At 56.8% G+C, this 20403-nt stretch overlaps 6 protein-coding genes across 6 annotated transcripts; 2 read left to right on the top strand and 4 right to left on the bottom strand.

Annotated features, from left to right (window-relative positions):
• Positions 1-2637: 2637 nt before the first annotated feature.
• On the bottom strand, positions 2638-4631 carry CcaverHIS019_0201950 (uncharacterized protein; the record flags this gene model as incomplete). Its single annotated transcript, XM_060597180.1, has 5 exons — positions 2638-2922; positions 2973-3482; positions 3515-3860; positions 3897-4472; positions 4540-4631. 5 exons carry the CDS (start codon positions 4629-4631, stop codon positions 2638-2640), a joined length of 1809 nt encoding a protein of 602 aa, XP_060454099.1.
• Positions 4632-5346: 715 nt separating this feature from the next.
• SDA1 (uncharacterized protein) lies at positions 5347-7789 on the top strand (the record flags this gene model as incomplete). The annotated part of the gene is made up of 4 exons (XM_060597181.1): positions 5347-5418; positions 5451-5761; positions 5798-6432; positions 6474-7789. 4 exons carry the CDS (start codon positions 5347-5349, stop codon positions 7787-7789), a joined length of 2334 nt encoding a protein of 777 aa, XP_060454100.1.
• A 156-nt stretch (positions 7790-7945) lies between these two features.
• On the top strand, positions 7946-9195 carry CcaverHIS019_0201970 (uncharacterized protein; the record flags this gene model as incomplete). The annotated part of the gene is made up of 5 exons (XM_060597182.1): positions 7946-8109; positions 8140-8336; positions 8515-8549; positions 8580-8853; positions 8918-9195. The coding sequence occupies 5 exons, from the start codon at positions 7946-7948 to the stop codon at positions 9193-9195; spliced, it is 948 nt and encodes a 315-aa protein (XP_060454101.1).
• Positions 9196-9263: 68 nt separating this feature from the next.
• Positions 9264-10855, bottom strand: GCV1 (uncharacterized protein; the record flags this gene model as incomplete). The annotated part of the gene is made up of 3 exons (XM_060597183.1): positions 9264-10291; positions 10464-10566; positions 10763-10855. The coding sequence occupies 3 exons, from the start codon at positions 10853-10855 to the stop codon at positions 9264-9266; spliced, it is 1224 nt and encodes a 407-aa protein (XP_060454102.1).
• A 756-nt stretch (positions 10856-11611) lies between these two features.
• CcaverHIS019_0201990 (uncharacterized protein) lies at positions 11612-13399 on the bottom strand (the record flags this gene model as incomplete). The annotated part of the gene is made up of 3 exons (XM_060597184.1): positions 11612-12172; positions 12223-12495; positions 12575-13399. 3 exons carry the CDS (start codon positions 13397-13399, stop codon positions 11612-11614), a joined length of 1659 nt encoding a protein of 552 aa, XP_060454103.1.
• A 5266-nt stretch (positions 13400-18665) lies between these two features.
• Positions 18666-20369, bottom strand: CcaverHIS019_0202000 (uncharacterized protein; the record flags this gene model as incomplete). The annotated part of the gene is made up of 5 exons (XM_060597185.1): positions 18666-19557; positions 19738-19777; positions 19818-20015; positions 20046-20167; positions 20200-20369. 5 exons carry the CDS (start codon positions 20367-20369, stop codon positions 18666-18668), a joined length of 1422 nt encoding a protein of 473 aa, XP_060454104.1.
• Positions 20370-20403: the final 34 nt, after the last annotated feature.

A 20403-nucleotide genomic window follows, 5' to 3' on the forward strand; every position in this document is an offset into this window, starting at 1 on the left:
CCGCCTTGCGGTGGGACCGGTGTAGAGATGAGCCGGGAAGGGGCGAAGTGGAGCGATGGGACATCTCTGGCGGCAAGCGTGCGGCTGTCGGGAAGGGAGTAGGGGGGCGGCGGAGCGAGCTTTCACGACGGGATCGAGATGGCTGCTCTTGGTATATAGTAGAGTCCGTCATTCGGTGTTGGGAACGCGTCGGTGCCCTTGAGGTTGGAGTCGCCTTGATCAGCCCGGGGTGTTGGGGGTCGTAAGAAAAGCGGTAGTTGAACCGGACGCCCAACTTGTACTCCCTAGTAGGGCGTTCAGCCCGGAGAGTGGGCAGCGGAGGCGGTGCCGGGCGGGGTGATAGGATGGGGTGGTGGAGTGGGGGATAGTTCCCTTTCGTCTCAGGTTGTGGAGTCGACGGTACGTGCCCTGGGATTGCCTGCACCGAGCGCGTCGAGCGGAGAGGAGCCGAGGGCCGGCTGGCTTGCCCGTGAGGGACTCGATTCTGCAGTGGCGTGACCATGGGCAATTTCAGCTTGGAAGTAGGTGTGGCTGCTGGTGTGGCGTTGAGAATATTGCTCCTCCGTTCAAGGGGCGTATGGATAGCTAGGTTGTCGATGGAGGGTACTGAGCGCGTCGGTGGGGTGGAAGTGGCTCCAAAGGATGCGAGGGGTTTGGGGTTGATGACGAGGTGAGATATGTCTTCAACAAGAGGGGATGTCAAGCAACGAAACATCGAGGCCACGCAAGGCGCGGAGCTGATAACTGTGCGCCGCGTCCCTGGCGAGCAGAGAACGTCTTAGAGAGTTGGGAGTCGACCTTGTTCCCTCGTCTCTTTCAATCTCGAAGCCCTCGGCTGATCTGTGCCCAGTCAGGACCGTGCGACGTTCGTACTCTTCGCGGCTGTCGAGAAGCTGGTGTAGAAGCTGCTGAACCTTGGCCTCGGGGTCGACAAGTGGATTCTCAATGACGACCAGTGTCGTGAAGCAAGCGATCCGTCCGTTTCGCTAGTGATCTGAGAGTCGATAGCGTCGCGCACTGTGTTCCAATAGCTACCATCAGTGGCAAACCATGGAGAAACATACCTGTATATTGGCACGAGGGATGAACGCGGGCTCCGGTTGATCCGCGAAGGATACAGACGTTCGCCTAGTGTCCTTCGCGCTTCGATATGTTCGGGTGAGTCGTGTTGGAGAGTCTATGCACGTGTGGTGTGAACCGACGGAAGGATTGCGCCTGCACCAGTCTGTATGGGTATGGCCTTCAAGGTGGAGCGGCAGCAAAGGGGAGGTTGATAGGGTGAGGAACAAGGGCGGTTGAACGCCACAAGCATACATATATACGGGCGCGGCCTTCAAGCCGCGGAGGTTTGCAAGGGAATGGAAGCGACCGGATGTGTGAGAGGTAAGCTACTACCCCCATCGCGAGGCAGTCTGCGGTGACATGGTTCTCAACACGTGTTTTGCAGGACGTGGGTGTTGTGGCATTTCGCGGAAGAGTCACCTTGTAACGGAGGATTGCAGCGACGACGAGGCGACAGGGTCAGGCGGTTTCAGCCAAAAGACAAGTGAGCATGCCAAGGCTTCTGAGCCCCGTCTTAGGCCTAAAGTGATGGAATGGTGTGGCAACACTTGGTGATGGTGGCGACAACGAGTGGCGGGTTGTTGTGGTCGTAAGATGAGGTACGTGGAACCCAGAGAGACGACAGTGGCGGTGGGCAGCTATGACCGGGGAATAGAAGCGCTTCGACTCTGGCGTTAGCGCGGTCCCAAGAGAACAATGCCGCCGGCAGGTGCGTGCCCGAAACGCAGTCGCCGCTGGTGGCTGAGAAACCCATGATGCTGTCCCATCACATTTGGGAATATGGTCCTCAACGTATCCCCCGCTCGGACTGTGTCGCGAAATCCCAAATCCGCCTGTTTTGATCCTTGCGCAACCAAAGGGTTGGTGGCCAGGACTTAGGATGCGGAAAACCCATGGGGCCACCTTCAGTGACTCGTTGCGAAGCTCAATGTTAGAGGGCACGGGGCCGGAACCCGCCAGAACCCCTGTCGCGGGCTTGTCGGGATGGCCAGGCGAAGCTTGGAACACTTCTCGGCACAGAGTTTCGCCGACAGCGGCTGTGCTCACTCATCACTGAGTCGCGCCAAGGTCCATGCCTGTACATATCTGTCAGCGGCATTGGCGAGTATGTGCGCAGAATGCGGAGCAGAATTACCGCTGGTGTCGGGAATACCCAACGCCAATGAAGAAACGCTACCCAACGCCTTCTGTGTTAGGCTACCCAGGGTGCCCGCACCGAGACACCCGTCCTCTGAAATACAATACAGTACATCAAGTGAAACGCGTCCAAACGAGTAATCTTGAAGCCGACTGCATCAGCGTCACAGTCAATTCAGGAAAGCCTGTTAGTGGCAGGATCATGGAACAGGATGCATATTGTGCACGTCTGAGGATAATCATCGTGGTATCGGGAATGTCCGCTATTTAGGCGGGCGTGTTCGAAAGCTGCGGACTGAATGGTATGTATGCGGGGTTGGTCAAAACGAATGGCCTTCACAACGTTGGAGGGATGGGCCTTGGATGTGTCGGAGTTTGAGATACACAGATCGGGCAAGGTCAGCTGGATATAACCAGAGGTGTGTTGATGCTTGTTGTCTACTTGACAGAGACAGCGGCCTCGGTGGCCGCGGGTTTGAGGTGCTTGCCGGCGTTGGGAGTACCCTTAAGGCGCGAGGTGGTGGGGGAGGAGCTCTTCTTGTTGACCGCGATGCGGAGCTTCTTCGTCGAAGAGACCTTAGCGACAAGGGGATCGACGTTGACCTGACGACCTATGCTGTCTCCGAGGGTCTTGGCGGACGGCTCCATCTTCGAGATGGGCTTGTCGCCCTTCTTGTTAATGATGGCGTTAGTAGGCTTCTCAGTCTTGCCGTTGGAGTCCGTCTGTTCTGGTCAGCACCAAGCTCCACCTGGTCTCAGTGGGCTCGACTTACACGCATGTGACCAAACTTCTGCGACAGCTGGTCAATGGTGATAACTTCTACAGGGGACTTCGTGGGGCTCGAGAGGGAGCCAGAGAAGTGATGAAGGCTGCCCTGGCCGGGACTGCCACTGACTTGGACCATGGGGACAGAGGAAGTACGGTTGCGCCAGTTGGCACTCGCGTCAGCCTTGGAGGTGGCGCTCTGGTGAAGGGCGTTGAACTTGGAGCCCGTAGGAACAATCTCGCAGGGAATGCTGCCGAGAGCGGTAGCGTTGGGCGACTTGGGGACACGGACATTGAAGACCGAATTGGTGACGGGATCGACTAGAGCAAGCGAGACAAAGTCGGAGAGGTTGTGATTCTGGTCAGCGGGGCCCTGCCAGGTAGCCATGCTGGCCGAGTGAATGGCGCTGTCGATGCCGAAAAAGGGGACTGGCGGAGGAGAGCCCGGAATGGGAGCGAGAGGCTTGCCAATGCCAAGCTGCGAGCGGATATCCACCTGCGAACGGTGCTGGTTGGACTGGGGTGAGTTTGTTCGGCGTCACGACATACGTTGGTAGGAGGAAGGAGAAGCTCAGGGTTCAGGTTAAGCTTGCTGCTGTCCATGCTTGAGCCCTTCTTCTGGCCGGTGACCTGGGTAGGGTCACGGACCATAATGGGGGGCTTGACGGAGGAGAGTGAACTCGACGAGCTAGGAGGGTAGTCAGACAGGCCCTCTGTCGAGAGATAGCTCGAGCCAGACGTGGTCCGGTTAGTCGAGTCCGAGGGAATGCGGGAGGTACGAGAGGTCGAATCGGACTTGCTCGTGGTGGTCAAGGTCACGGTGGAGTTGGCAGCGCGGATGCCAAAGACGTGCGTCATGTATGAAGACTGGTCCGCGACAGTGGCATCAACGCCGCTGTGAATGTTAGTGGTGGACGGTACACCCACGTACCTGGGGTTGCGAGCATAGGGAAGGGAGAGGGGACCATGGAGGGTAGGGATGGGGCGCTCACGCGCACCGGCGACAGGACGACCATGCTTGAACTTCTTGAGCTGCTTCTGGCGCCAAGTTGAGAGGTGAACAACTTCGTCAGCGCCACCCTTCTCCGAATTGAGGCCATCGTTGACGTCAGCCTTGACGGCAACGGCGTGGCTGGCCTTGGCAGCAAGCATCGCGGGCGAGGGGCGAGAAGGCGAGCGGTCGAAGTCATCGTCGAGAAGGCGCTGGCGGTGGTGGACATACGATATGGGCTGCGGACCGAGGAAGATGTCCATAGACGCCGAGCTGCCGCTGTTGTTGACGGAGGGCGTGCTGAAGGAGCGGTCGCCCGACGACTCGGTGTTGGTCGGAGTCTCGAAGAGGTTTCCCGGAAGGGGACGGATGTACTTGACTGAGTAAGGGGTCGAGCTGGCGACCGACGACGCGAGGAGTGGAAGGCGAGACTCGGTCGAAAGGTCGTCCGAGGTGTCTGGAAGGGGAGGAAGATAGGGACTAGAGGGGGGTTGGAGGGAAGGTGAGAGGGGTTGACTAAACAGGTCAGCTCGTAGATGGAAAGAAGGGAAGGGTGGTGGCAGTGCCGGTCGCAAAGACTTACAGAGCGTTGCTGTCGCTCACGACGCGGCGCTGATCCGTCGTGCCGACGCTACGCGTGGCTTTGAGGGTGGGGGAGCTCTTAGGAGTGGTCATCTTGTCAAAGGTATAAGAGGAAGGTGAACGAGTCGGGGTTCCAGTACCGTCTAGGACCGAGTTGGCTATGTACAGAAAGGGTGTGAGCAAGGTGTCTGCGATGGTCCGAGGCATAGCCTAGCGGTGGGTCATTGACCGTGTGGGAGATATGGGGTTGGGGGATCTGTAAGATATAGTGATGTTAATGAGTGGAGGACAAGTGGTGGGGACAAGGGTGGGGAAGGTGGTAAGTAGTAGGCTGAAGAGATGAGAGTTGATGAGAAGAAGAGAGATGATTAGGTGGACTGGTTATAAGGTTATATTGAGGAGACGGATGGTGTGGGGGTAGATGGTCAGAACCGAAGGAAGGCATCCAAGGAGGTTACTGGGCAGCATGGGCAGTCGATTGAGCGATCAACTTTGCGATTCAGTCACCCCCATCGTTACTACCGTGGCCAGTGGCATGGTATCGAGGAAGGTTGGTCAACGTCAAATTGGTAACAGGTGGGCGACCTCCACTTAGACCCCACTACTTCATAACAAATCAATGAGATTAGGATCGTATTAAATTATTGTCAAGAATACATCGACCTCCACTTTACATGTTGGGTGGCAACGGGATCAAAAAGATTTAGGATCTGTGTTGCTCAGTAGTATGGAGGGAATGGTCACCCGAGCCATCTAAGCTGTTGACTTGGACATTGCAACTCACAACGACACGCTCCACCTGCCCACCATGGTCAAGTCTCGCTCCATGCGAGGCATCCTAGTCACGGACAACCTGCCGCAGCTCCAGAACCTCGTCAAGGTGAGTGTCCTACTCTGCCCAGCTCACACCAGCGTGACCCCGTCGCGTACAAGGAGGAGTTCATGATCCAGTACAACCACTACCTCTCGCTCCTGCGGCTTCAGACTGTTGCGCCGGCTGCGGGATCGTCAAATGACAAGACGACTGACAGCTTCGAGGACCTCATTACCTTTGTCTCGCAGTGCGCGCAGTGCTATCCCAAGATCACCGAGGACCTGCCGAAGCAGCTGAGCGCCATGCTGCTCGGCAAGGACGGGTTCATGATGCTCAAGGGCGACACGCGCGAGACCGCTGTGCGCAACCTCGTCATGTTACGCAACAAGGACGTCATCGACTCCATTCAGTGAGCTCCTGTGTCCAGCATGGTAGCTAACGCCAGGCTTCTCCAGACGCTCCTTCCCCTGCTCCCGCACGCCGGGCGCGACCTCCGCCAGACTATCCGGAGAACCATCCTCACCGACCTCAAGACGTCGAACCTGAAGGCCAAGAACCACCGCCTCAACCGCGTCGTGCAGGGCTTACTCTTCGGCATGATCGAGAGCGGCATGGGCGCCGAGGTGATCGGCAACAAGGGCAAGGGCAAGAGCAAGGAGACGGGCGGCGAAGCGATGTGGGCCGTCATGATGGTGCGCGAGCTGTGGCGCAAGGGTGTGTGGACGGACTCCAAGACTGTGTCCATTGCCGCACTCGCAGCGTTCCACCCCAACACCAAGGTGCAGTCTGCGGCGCTGCACTTCTTCCTTGGCTCGGACGCGGACGCGGATCGCGAGGACGACAGCGACGACGAAGACACGGTCGCAAACGCCCGGCGAGACCTCAAGGGCGCACAACATCGCGCTGGGATCAATAAGGACGGGAGGAAGCGGCAGCGCCAGGTCGAGAAGCTCAACAGGGCCACGAGCAAGGCGAGGAAAGATCGCGCGACTCAAGTTTCTGTCAACTTCCCCGCACTCGAGCTCCTGAACGACCCGCAGACATTCGGCGAGAAACTCTACGATAACCTCCACAAACACGGTTAGTCAAGCTACGTCACGTGTAATGGAAGCTGACGACAGACAAACAGTACTCGCTCGAGCACAAGGTGCTTATCATGCAGCTGCTCTCGCGCGTCATGGGCGTGCACAAGCTCTGCATCCTGGGCTTCTACACCTACATTATCAAGTACCTCACCTACCACCAACTGCAGGTCACGCTCATCCTGGTTGCGCTCGCGCAGTCGGTGCACGAACTCACGCCTCCCGACGTGCTCACGCCGGTTATCCGCAAGCTCGCGCAGGAGTTTGTGCACCCCGGTGTTGGCGCCGAGGTGATCGCTGCCGGTATCAATGCGATCCGAGAGGTGTGCCGTCGTCAGCCGTGGTGCATGGAGGAGGACCTTCTGAGCGACCTGATCGAGTACAAGAAGTCCAAGGACAAGGGTGTCGCGACTGCCGCAGGTGGTCTTCTACAGCTCTTCCGCGAGGTGAACCCCGGTATGTTGCGTAAGCGCGACCGTGGAAAGACGGCAACCATGGGCCTTATCGACGGCCAGGTCGCCGCGTACGGCTACTCCAAAGTCGCGGCGGAGGGCATCGAGGGCCTGGAGCTTCTCGACGAGCACTTTGCTGCGATGCGCAAGGAGGCGAACGGCGGGGTCAGCGATGACGAGGCGGCGTTCGACGAGGAGGACGAGGGCGGCTGGGACAACTTTGAGGTCGAGTCGGACTCGGACTCGGACTCCGAGGGCGGGTGGATGGACGTCGTGTCGGACGGCGACGACGACATTGTCATGTCTGACTCAGACGACGACGAGCCCAAGGCCAAGAAGCGGAAGACCAAGGCTAAGGACGAGGCCGAGGAGGAGGACGACGACGCCAAGTCTGTCGCCTCCACATCGACTACAGCTACCGAAGCGAAGAAGTTATCGCTGCTGGCGCAGCAGAAGATCCTCACGCCTGCCGACTTTGCGCTGCTCAACGAGCTGCGACTCAAGGCCGCACAGGATGCGGTCGAGAAGGGTGGCGGTTCGGCGGCCAAGCGCAAGCTTGCACAGCTCGAGGCAGCCAAGCGCAGCACGACGGCCGAGGAGCAGTCGCGTTTCCTGACCGAGGGCGAGATTCTCGGCGTTCGCAAGCGCTCCAAGATGACGTACGAGGAGCGCATGGAGCACATTGCCAAGGGGCGCGAGGGACGCGAGAAGTTCGGTTCGCTCAAGGGCAAGAAGAACAAGGAGAAGGCGTCTTCGAGCACGAACCGCGAGAAGGCGCGCAACAAGCCCCTCATGATGGCAGTGCATTCGAACAAGGTCGTGCAGAAGAAGAAGGCGAGTCTGCGCGACAAGCAGATACGTCTTCGTGCTTCCATCGAGAAGCAGAAGAAGATGAAGCACTAGAGATAGACGATAGAGGGTTTGGTATTTGGATGTACTCGTATTTGCACATTGGTTGACTTTCGGCCCGTGACATGCTGGATGCGGAATGCGATGACATAAGCTAGTAATGTTCGGAGCCAAGTTGTGACATCCATCCATCGCCTATCCCTCCTCCTCATGCGCCTCAAACCCATCTTTGCCCTCATGTCACTAGCTCTCGCAATCCCCCGTGTGCTAGTATACACACGCACCCTGGGATATAGACACGACAGCATCCCGACGGCGATTGCAACATTGAGCAGCAATGGGCCGACACACAGCATCGAGTTCGAGTTCACTGAGTGCGTCTGCCCTTGAGGAGCTGACCAAAGGGACCCCACGCAGTTTGCAGACGAAAACCTCAGCCGTTTCGACGGGATCATGTTCGTCAGCACGAGTGAGGAGGTATTGAATGGGCCGCAGCAGGACGCGATGGCGCGATACCTCCGTTCTGGCGGGGTATATGTTGGCGTACACAGTGCCAGTGCGTGCTTGTACAATGACACCGTGTATTTACAGGCTGTTGGAGGTGAGTCTGGTACGGTGGGTGGGGATGGGGGGGGGGGGGGGGGGGGGGGGGGGGGGGAGGGGGAGTTGGAGAGGGACGGGGGTGGGTTGGAGAGGGGGAGGAGAAGTTGGAGAGAGGCAAGTCAGATGTTGAGGGGAGGATAAGGCAGAGGAGAGTGCTAGAAGAGAGCTGACATCAGCATACTTTGACTACCACCCCTCTCTACAGCCAGCTGTGCGTCCACCTCTTCCATGTTGACGCCAGACCTTCATCCGCCTTACCTCGCACCCCGCAACTTCCCCCCTCCCCGACCGCTGGACCTTCACTGAAGAAGTATATTACTGGCGACAAGACCCGCGCAACCAGAGCGCGACGATCCTCCTAACAGTCGAAGAAGGGAGTTATATCAACGACGCAGCGTCCACTGGGAACTATACTTTCGGGAGTCCGCATCCTATTGCGTGGTTTATCGAGAACCCGCAATATGGAGGAAAGGTGGGGAGGTCGTTTTATACTTCCCTGGGACATACGAATGAGAGTGAGTGGATCCTAGTAAATGGGAGTGCGCGCCAGTTGCCTTGTTCCGATGCCGCTAACCCAAGCGTGGAACGACGGGATCTTCATCGCGCACGTGTTTGGCGGTCTCAAATGGGCTCTTGATGGGGCTACGACGCGCGCTTATGGCGCAGGAGTAGTAGGTAACAACGACACGGTAGCGAATGTGTCGGGCTCTGTGAGTGGGACTAGCGCGGCGGCGAGTACCAGTGCGAGTCCCGTGTCTCCATCTGGCCCAGCTTCCCAACCTAGCTCTGGTGCACAAGGTCTCAGCGTCGCCAGCGCAGCGATCGCTGCAGCCGCCGGCCTGCTGACAATCTTGTGATCACTTTGCTCTACCTCCTGTACTCTTTATGCGATGCAACAACCGGAATGTTCTACTACACTACTCTTTTACTTGTAGTACTTGGGCGGGACGAAGGGCATGGGACGGATGGAAGCGGGGCGGAGCTTCTTGCGGATCTCAATCTGCACGGGCGTACCCTTCTTGTGCTGTCCGTTCTTGACGTAGCCCATAGCAATGTTGGTGCCCATGGTAGGCGAGGGGATACCAGAGGTAATGACGCCAATCTCGTTACCGGCCTCATCGAAGACCTTGGCGCCCTCGCGCGCCGGCGCGCCCGGAACCTCGAAGCCGACACGGCGGCGCGAGGGTCCGTCCTTGAGCTCGGCGAGGATGCGCGATGAGCCGGGGAACGAGCCCTCGGTGCGACGGTCCTTGCTGACAAGCCAGGCCAGGCCGCCCTCGATCGGCGAAATGCTCTCGTTCAGGTCGTGGCCGTACAGGCACATGCCGGCCTCGAGGCGGAGCGAGTCGCGCGCGCCAAGACCAATAGGCCAGACGTCGGGAACAGCGAGAATCTGCTCGGTGATGCTGACTGCCGACTCGGGAGGAATCGAAACCTCAAACCCGTCCTCGCCAGTGTATCCGCCGCGGGCAAGGTGACAACGCACCTTGTCCTTGCCAATCTCGGCGTACATGCTCTGCCCGAACTTGAGGGCCGAGAGGTCAGCGTCCGTGAGCTTGGAGAGAGCCTCGGCCGCCTTGGGACCCTGAAGCGCAACAAGACCCCAACCATCGAGAATCTCCCAGGTGACCGCTTGGTCCGGGTGCTCCTTGTTCCAGGCCTCGAGCTTGGCGCTAAAGTGCGCCTTGTCCTCGTCCGCGCGACCGGCGTTGGTCACAGTGTACCACTTGGAGCCGTCCTCGGCGTGCTTGGTAAGGATCAGGTCGTCGATGATGCCGCCGTTGTCGTTGAGCAGCACAGAGAGGGACGAGCCGTTCAGGGCGATCTTGTCGAGCGAGGTAGGGGTCAGGCTGCTAAGGAAGGCCTGGGCACCGGGGCCGCTGAAGATGTGCTGCACCATGTGTGAGACGTCAAACAGGCCGGCGCCGGTCCGGACGTGGTTATGGGCAGCGACTGCGGTCAGCGGTGCTGGGAATGCCGGGAGACAAAATCACGGGGCACAGTCAGGCTGCAACCATGAAGTGAAAGTCGCGCTCGCGACAGGGGCCGACTACCGTGGTTACCAGGCCCACCCCATCGCGTTGCTCGCCGTTCGTCCGATTTCCTCCTACTCTGTAGCACTCACCCTGCCCGACATCGCCGTACGAGAGCGGCATGTCGTACCCGGCAAACGGCACCATCTTGGCCCCACGGTCGACATTGAGCTGGTACAGCGGGGTGCGCTTGTTCTAAGGTTAGTCGGGACCTAAGGGTGTGTTTTGGTTCGGGTGCTCGCGGCCTACGGGGTGCAGCGAGGCGGAGAAGGCGAGGAAGAGGGACATTTGAAGAGAAGGAAGTACTCCGCCCAGATCTCCTCGCTCGCCATGTGGACGCGGGGGTTCCCGCTCCTCCACCCACACCTCGATCCCCCAATGTGGCACTCACCTCGTAGACGGGTGCGCTGGTGGCCAGGCCGCGGAGGACGAGGCGGCCGGCACGGGAAGTAGTGCGGAGAGAGGTAGCCGTACGCGAGAGCATGATGAGAGGTGAGGTGGGAAGAATGGGAGAAATGGGCGGCGGGGATATGTATATCAGCTTGCTGGGTAACTTGGTGCAAGCTCTCTGAGTGGGCAGTCGGTATGGAGGCATTGGGTGGAGGTACGGATTGGTACACGGGTGGGAACCGTAACCCGGCTACGTCAATTTCCAAACTCACGTGCCTTATTTTCCAAGAACTCTCAACAAGTTCCAACACGGAGCTCAGAGTGTCCAACATTTTCAGAGCCCATGATATGGCGCAAGGACAAGTCCAAAGCTATATCCAAGAGGTTATCCAAGATCCTATATGTATCTGACCAGGGGCCATGGTTCAGCTCATCCTCAAACAAGCTCACGACTCGGTGCCACTAGAGGTCATCTCCCCATAAATCCCCTTACTTCCGCAGCCAGCTCAAACACCATTTGCTCACCCTCTAATCCCCACCCAACGGCCTACTCATGCTGCTGACATGCGGCCACGAGTTCATGCTAAAGAATGTGCTAATACTAGTGAAGAAGACTTAATAACAAACGGCGAGTATAGGGACTGTGGTAACCAACGCCACGGGAAAAGTCTGTACAGACAACGAGACGGGGTATCGGGTATCTGTGGTGCAAAGGAAATGTGTGCAATGGTGTCGACGTGAGAACAGCTGTGCAGATGGAGATCGCGAGGGAGAGCGAGAGTGAGAGAACTGGACGGACTGGACGAGATTAAGTGCAATGAACGAGATCGACCAGACAACGTCACACAATCTAGATGCCACCGTCGAGAACGCCGCGCACGTCGTCGACGCCAGCAAGGTCCGACAGGAAAGGACACAGGTCGGTGAGCTCGGTGTCGTGAGGGTCGTTGAACCAGGTCGAGACCGGGACAGCATTGTTCGGGTGGAAAATGTACGACGCCGGCGAGTTGTCAATGATAATCGACTTGTCAATGTCACGGCCGAGCTGCGACAGGTCCTTAACATAGTTGCCCTTGTGGTTGTAGCAGCTCTCGCGGAAGAGACGGTGCCTCACGACTCGGCCGACGTCGAGCATGTCGAGGACTGGGTCGGCGTACTTGCTCAACGACGCGGTGAAGACGACGACTTCGTAAATCTTGCCCATCTCGGTGAGGAAGTGGTCCACGCCTGGACGCTTGATAACATAGACGTTGTGCGTCTGCGACTCGATCTCAACAGGGACAATGTAGTCGGCAGATGGTAACATCTTGAAGCTTGAGTGCAAGAGCGTCTCGTCGAGGTCGAGGACCAGACACTTGCGATCCTTATCGATGCCGCTGAGTGCTGGCAACAACGGTGCAGGGTTGCCATTCTGGACGTCAGCTCAGACGCTCACACCGACAACACAAGGCCAAAGCTCACCTCGTCGATCGGGATGCCAATACCGCCCTGCGCGATCAGGCGGTCCTCGTCATCCTCGTAATCGTCGTCGCTGTAGAGCATCTCCTGGTGTCCGCTCTCGTCGATGCCGTCTTCGCTCAAGTCTGTGAAGCCACCGCTCGACTCGGCCTTGCCCGCCTCGCCCTGCTGTGCCGCCAGATGTTGTTCAGACTCAGAGCGATGGAGCATGTGTTGGTGGAGGATCTCGCCTCCAGAGCCCGGTGCTTGTACAGCACCCGAAGTAAGGCCGGCAGTCTGGGAATTGTCAGCACACGTACATGCGGTGTGATTGTGAAAAACGGGGCGTCGAGTTGTCAGAAGAGCACACACTCACCTCCTCCAGTGGGGGGACGGTTGGCTCGGTACCACCACCCAGAACGACAGAGTCACCGCCGCGCGTTGGTGTAACGGGCGACTCAGCGGCTGCATCAGATGCGGAGCCTGTGCCAGGCGTTGCGACCACCGGGCTCTCAGACTTGGCGGCTGAGGGAGCATCCGTCTTGGCAATTGTAGCAACAGTGGCAGCACCTGCGACAGTAGCAGCCCCGGCGGCGGCAGCGGTCTTGGCACCTCCGGACGCAGATGGGCCAGTCGAGGTCGTTCCCTTGGTCGCGGAGGTTGCACTGGCAGAAGTGCCAGCAGCAACGTTTCGGTTTGCGCCCGCGGGGGCGACCTTGGGGGGCGGCACGTCGTCAAACTCGTCCGACGACATACAGCCGAGAGCGACAAAAAGACCAGCTAAACCACCACGTTTCCGTCGCTTCTTGTGCGCAGGCTTGGTACTCCGGGGAGCTGGGCCTTTTTCGTCGGATGCACGGCTGCTGCTGGCCGGCTTGGCGTTGGTAGCGGGCGCATCCGACCTGGTAGCAGAGGGCGTGGATGATGAGGTGGCCTGGGCGCCAGTGCTCGCTCCGGCCGCAGAGGCGGCCTCAGTGGTGGCCTTGGCAGCAGGAGCAGGAGCAGGAGCAGCTTGGCTCGCACTCATCGCTTCGGCATTGGGAGTAGGTGTGGCATCCGTGACAGGTGCGGTTGCACTGGCGGCGGTGGTTGGGGTAGGAGGAGTAGTGGGCTCGACTGGGATAATGGTGGAAGCTGCAAGTGTAGTGTCGGCAGGGGGCGTCGAGAGGCTCGACGGCGCCACGCCAGAAGCTGTTGACATTTCCTCGTCGTTGCGACGAGGTGTTTGAGGATGGATGAGGGGTTGCGGAACGCAGGTGACGATGCGTTTGTTGGCAGGCTATAGGGATGGGGCGCCGTGCGATTATCGAATATGGAAGAGAGAGTGAGGCCACAGGTAGTAGGAAGAGAAAAGAAGGGAGAGGGGGGGGGGAGGGGAGAGGGAAGAGGGAAGAGGAAAGAGGGAAGGAGGGAAGGGGTTTGAGAAGGAAGGTGAAAGGTGTGGGAGTGAGTGGGATGAGTTGAAAGGGAGGTAGCGAGGCGTTGGAAGGCAAAGTGTGAACCGTGCGTGATGACTCTGGATGGTGGGATGGTGGGATGGTGGGATGGTGGGTTGGGACAGAGGTCAAGCCGTGTTTGGGCGGATTGAATCTACCGGTTAGGTTGACGATTAAAGGAAGCCGAGTGGCTAACCTGTCTAGCTGGAATAGCTGCGAGTCGGACGACAAGTTGGTATAGTAGTAGTTTGAATGGATGTGTGATTAAAGATTAAGGAGAGTGTATATTGCTGTGCAACTGTATGTGGTTGTGGTGATATGGATGTGATGATGATGAGGATATATAAGAATGCTACCTTTGTGTTTGACAAGGACGAGATACTAGTTGAACAAAGTATCAACGTCTGATAAATGGTTGAGTGGGTCGAGGGGAAGGGAAAGCGTCAAACGATCCACTGGGGGCTGGTGGTGCATAAGTGGGATATGGGTATAACAGTTGCCACTTTGTACCAGACACTAGGACTCTACAGATCTACAGGCTGCCAGGCTGCAAGGTTGATCAGGCTAACGTAGCCTCGGCCGTAGGGTACCTTGGTTGACTTTGACTTGGATGTTAGGGTGGCTTAGGGTCCCGCTTGATGGTTGAATGGATGGGTAAACAGTGCACGCGCCGCGTCCCCCCTCTAGCCCTCAGATTGGTTCTCCTTGCTTTTTAGGACTGAGGGGGGGGGGCCAAACAATGCTTGACCTTTAACATCAGGGTTACCGAAATGGGCCGGGTCCACCCTTACCATTACCCCTGATTGCCGGTTTCAATGACTATTGCGTACTCCCTTGAATCTACCTAACAACCCTAACAACTCCTAGACTGACCCCTAATTCAACGCCTATCCTAAAGACAATGCTATTGCCTCCTTTTGGCAAGCAACCTTTAGATCCCGCCCCTTCTCCGCCCTCCCGCTCTTCCGATTTTTCAGCATGTTGGGCTCATGGGCTTTGACCCACACCCCATTTCAATATCCCAGCATTTAGAACATGTTTTGACGCGACGCGCGGCGCTAGTCTAGTCCAAGGCGGCTCGAAGGATTGAGGGTTAACCCCCCAATGTACAAAACAAGGTCAAGATCCATGTTCCTCATCCTCTCATGCTTCACCATAACATCACCATTCCTTTATAACATACCATGCCCTGCCCTCATGGCCATCTCTGGCCATCTCTGGCTTCTACAGTTGTGCCTGTGATGACGACGACTTGTGCCTGTGATGATGACTCGTGGCACTTGTCACTGGATGACAGGGGTTTGACACAAATGGGTGGCGTCGGCTGGCGCGGTGACAACCTGACCGGACTGAGCATCATTCTAACACGCCAGTGACAGATAGACCTGGGACAGGGTGTGTCTATGAAAAGAGGGTAAGGATTGGTTTGTGGAGGGATCGTAGGGAGGTGACCAGTCGTAGATAAGTAGAGTGCAAGAGGACGTGGTTGCGTGGTTGCGTGGTTGCGTGGTAACGTGAGGAGAGTTTGATTCGTTGGAGGGGGGGTTGAGAGTTCATAGAATGTAGAATGAGCGATAGAGGTATATGTTTGAAATGAGGGCACTATCCAGCGAGCAGCCTTCCTCCAGAACTCTTTGCCTAGCTCCTAGGCTAGCCCCTAGCTACCTTGCCATCTACAGTCATCCGCTTTTACATTATACTTTTCACTGACCCAGTCAAATACGCCTGTCACAAGGGGACACACATCGACTTGCGGTCTGGCACGTTTGGGCGCTCCACAAACGATTGATAATCTGACTATCTCACGGTGATAACGATTCTGACACAACTGCACCAGTGAAATTCAATTCACTGCAATTCTTTCCATCTTAGACCTCTGTGGCAGCGTCGAATGCCCACGCTAATCTTATCAAAGCTTGCCACTAACATCGCTTCATCTACTCATCTCCAGCCGACGTGATTGGCATCCGCTAGCAATTCGCCAACACCCTCTTGTGGTCGGGTTCCGATCCGCAGAGGCCAGCTAACCTCCACCACGGAGTCATGAGCCGATGGAAGACCTCAAACTGCTTTGGACGGTGGCAGATTCCCTGATTGTCCCCTCCTAAAGCTCAAGTATAAAATCATACAAAGAACACCCTTGTCCCCCATCCCAATTTCAACTCCTCCAAACATAATGTCATCCACATACAACTGCTCCAAGAGAGGTCAAAACTTGGGCATATTCAAAAGACAGCATCTCGTCTCTGTACGCCAAATGCACGCCACTCAACAGCTCCCTTGTGTATTCGCGTTACGTATCGCTTGGTGGCGATGCCCGAACCTATGTAATCTCACCATGTTTCTCATCCTTGTGAGCTCTTGTACGACTTTGTCATGTGCCAGAATACACCGCGCGAGATGCTGGGGGTGACGGAGGATAAGGAAGGGTGGTGCGTCGGGCTACACCCAGCGGGCACGACTAGCGCGACTCATGGATCGGTATAAGCCCATGATGTGGCGGTACTTGTGTTGCTGGCGTGGGGGTGTGGCGGCACTTGTGTTGCTGGCAGGGGGGATGGTTTGTTTTCTAGGATATTGGACGAGACGCAGATGCATGCTCAATGATTTGAGCCTTCGCGGTGCGAAGCCGACATCCAGCATGGTGAGACTGTCCCACTCATACCAAGTTATGTAGCATCGCTCAAGTGCTCTGTGCCACACTCGGTCTACAGAATTAAGTCTGTTCCAGGAAGCTTGGGTAGCGAGGTTGAGTGAGGCCAATGGGGATGGAGGGGATGTTTAAAGTATTCACCACCAATGGACTTGGACATTCAGAACTGCAGAAAATTCAAAAAAATAAACCGTGAAACCAGTATACAGCCTACTTTGACACTATCGCCTAAGCAGGCGTACTCGTCGTGTGAGAATCGACGTTTTGGTACAATATGTCCTCGCGTACATGCGCTTGCCCCCGTCCTAGGGCGTTTGTCGTGCCCAAATCCGACGAGGATTACTTTTAAGCTGGAGGCCGGAAAAAAATTGACGTTATCGATTGTCCCATCACCCCACGACCCGAGAGTGGCGTGTGCCATGCCTCTGTATTGGTGTGATTTAAAGACGGACGTGAGGGCGCACACCTTAATGAGAACCCATGCGAAGTGCGGACGTACCGCCTCCTAGGAGGCGTGGCTGAACCTTGCAGATCCAGGAGGGAAGTATCCTCACTATGATCCGATGGCGGGTTTGGTTTCCACAGGTCGTCACCCTCCACGTCAAGTAGCAAATTTTGGCATTCACCGTGTGATTCAACCCTAGGCTATAGCTAAAGGACACCGTTACCAAACACCTTCCGTTGGACCTTCTGCTGGACTTGTTTCGAGGGAAACCCTCTCACTCCCCACTTCCTCGAGATACTCGGAAGTGGACATAAAGGTGACAGAGCGGCGGACAATGTCTGGATCACAGGAAATCCTGTCCATGTGTTCCTCAAGTCGCTGTTCCAAATCCTCACCTGTGTTGACGCTAGGAGCGTTGGCCGTGTGGATGGAAAAGGTATGTAGCATAGGAGAGGCATCCACGACGCCGACAAATGTAAAGTTGACAGTGGGTAGCAATCCAACGTTGCGTTCGAGGAAGTCGGCTACGTACGTCATGCGCGTCCAATCCCTGAAGATGAGCACCACTTCCTCCACGCCCGAGAGTCCCTCCAGAACAACGTCCTCCAGAATTTGGGTGCCATCAAAGTGAAACCCATTCGAATCGATGTCACTGTTGGATATGTAATGGTTGCTGTAGACCTCGTCCAGACATTCCTGGATCGCCAAGTTCGGAACGACGTATCGCTTGCACATCATAATCGGAGGCCTCTTAGCCCCAATTTTGTCGACGACGGCGAAGTCAATGATGGTGTGAACAGCAGGTTGGAATGCAGCCGGGGTAAAACGGCGAACTGTGTGGAGGTTGGGGAGGGAACGCAGGTCGGCAAATGCGGCCCGCCGTTGGTAGTCTTGGGAGGAGAATGGTTCGTGGTTGGACACGTCCATAACGACGCAGTACTTGCGCATTTGACCGAGGATCGCTTGCTGTGCTGCGATGCTCTTGTTATCACTTCCGCAGTTCATCTTCCACGGAACTGGGACAAGGCCTTCGGTTGAATGGAGTGAGACCGGGTGGTCCCAGTTGAAACTGCGGACAACGAGGTGCTTGAACAGCCTGGGATCCACGTGGTTCCGGAGGGCGTGCGAGACATTACGAAGAACGAGGCCTTCATTGCGACCAAGATGAGACAGGATCAGATCCAGCAGGTGTGGAAAGCAGATGGGGTCGAGAGGGTTGTTCATTGTATGGACTGCGAACTCGAGGTTTGAAGGCCAGAGTATTTGGAGGCTTTAGCAAAGTAGAAAGAAGGAGGGGCCTGGTAATCAGAACCGCAAGGAGTGCATGTATGGTCCTCACCGTGTGGGTCCGAAGAGGAAGGTTGACGGCGAGGAGCTCTAGTGTATCCAGGTAGAGTGAGGGGGCAGAGGTTTGAAGGTGGCAACGACGAGAACACGATACAATGAGAGCTAGAACTTGGCGGGGGTACCGGGTTGAGCTTCGCTAGGCTATACGTGGATGAGAGTAGAAGTGACAAGGGAAAGAGAGTGAGAGTCAGAGACATGGAGTGAAAAGAAGGAAGGCAAGTTGGGGAAGGTGGGTTTTTGAGTGCGGAGCGAGTGACACGTGATAAAGTAGGGCGGCAGTGAAGGGAAGGTGCGGTGTTGAGTGCGAAGCCAATGGTACGTGATAAAGTAGCGTGGCAGTGTGGCAGTGTGACCTCACTGCAAACATTCAGCATCCATTTGCAAAGCTGCTACCTTCCATATAGTTATACCAAGGCTCCATCACGCATCAACACCGGCTCGACATCCTCCACACCAACGTGTTGAGTCTGACCCAACCCCTTGTCCATTTCCTCACGGTCGCGCTCAGCCTGCTCAGCAGCCTGCGCCTCCTGCGCGAGGAGGAAGTTCTTGGGCCAGATTATCAGCTCTCGCCCCTCACCAGTGCTCACCTGATAACCTTGATATCGTAGATGTGAAGCGCGACAATCACGAGCCCACTAGTGATATACAGGGCGAGGCACACGGGCCAGCCATACCTGTAATGCGGCGCCTGCTTGGTCGGGAAAATGAGGATGTTGGACCAAGCGTTGATCGCGTAGTAAGCTGTGATGCACACGCCAAGCGTGAGGGCGCGCTGCTCAGCGTGGGTGGGCAACATATCCGAGAGCCAGGCCCAGAGTGGCGGGCCATGTGACTGGAGCATGTACAGGATAAAGTAGGCGTAGTACTTTGCCGAATTGGGCACATTCCATACCGTCATGATGATGCAGCTCGGAATCCCGACGACACAGATGGCGAGGAGGACGGCCCAACGGGTCCGGAACACGTCGGAGCAGTAGGCTGCGATCCAGACGCCGACAATTTGCATGGCCCGCCCACCCATTGGGATGGCGTTGAGTTGCGTGATGCCCCATACCTTGCTCCCGTCGGGGTTTACGAGGCTCTTGAGCCACAGCTGGAAGTAGTCGATGCCGCTGACCGCGATAAGCATGCCCACGTATAAATACATGGCCAGATAAAGTTGTGGTGAAGAAAAGGTGCGCTTAAAGGTCGCGGGTTTGATGGGCTTGACGTCGACGCGGCGGAAACGGTCAAGGCGCATCCGCGCAATTTCGTAGTCGCGCTTCGTCAACCAGAACGCTCGGGGGTTCGGCTTGTCAGGGAAGTCGGGGATCAAGAAGGGCCCGATGAGCGCCATCCCGATGGTCATGATGCAGTTGATGATGAACGTCCACTGCCAGCCTCGGATGCCATGCGCGTCGGCCATGGTCTCCTGTATAGCCGTCTGGAGAGCGCCCGAGAGCATCCCTCCAACTGCCTGACATGAGTGGTAGAAGCTGGTATCAGTTGCCGTCGTTCAATATCCGAGCCGCCCTGAACGGGGGAAGTACGATACCGAGAAGAGGTAATGTATAGGATTGGGAGCACGGTGTAGAACCACCTCAACACCTGTACCTTGACTTGGCCGGCATGGGCCCATGTGACCAATACCCCTTGGCATGCCCATTTCGACTCACCCGATGCGCTTGGCCATCTCAAGAGGAGTGTACCACGCCACTGGGTATCAGCTAACTCTAGCCAATCTCCGGGTACATACTGAGCATGGTGACGGTGCCGGGGTACGCTGATGACTCGGCGAGCCCTATCAGCGCGCGCAATGCATAGATCGGCTCCGCAGTCTTACACGCGGCAATACAGCCCGTGAAGACACCCCAGATGAACTCAAGGCCTGGCAACCACCACGAGGGCCGGAAGTACGTGATGAACACCTGCGAGGGAATGAGGAAGATACAGTCTGGGTCAGCTCCACTTGAATGAAACGTACAGCCGACGTTGAAGTAGGTCGTGAAGAGGTTGAGTTCATTGCCCACAAAGCCCAGATCCTCGCTCATGCCTGAGACGTAGGCGGTCGTGATGTTCGTTTGGTCCAGGTACTTGATCACCTGTCTTCTGTCAGATGTGGATGGAGGCAGACGCACGAGAAACAGCCGTAGGTGAGCAGGAAGATGTCGAGTTTGAGGAGGAAGCGTTTCTCTTCGCGCGACTTTTCCACTATACGTGCTTCCTGCGGGTCGAGCGTTGGTGGGTTCGCGTCACCCTTCATCTCGTGTGCGACGTCGTCGCTGCTAGACTTGCTAAACATGCCCATGGTGAGAGATGGTGAGAGGAGTAGTGAGCGTCTG

The sequence above is a fragment of the Cutaneotrichosporon cavernicola genome, assembly GCF_030864355.1.
Source record: "Cutaneotrichosporon cavernicola HIS019 DNA, chromosome: 2".
Taxonomy (NCBI): domain Eukaryota; kingdom Fungi; phylum Basidiomycota; class Tremellomycetes; order Trichosporonales; family Trichosporonaceae; genus Cutaneotrichosporon; species Cutaneotrichosporon cavernicola.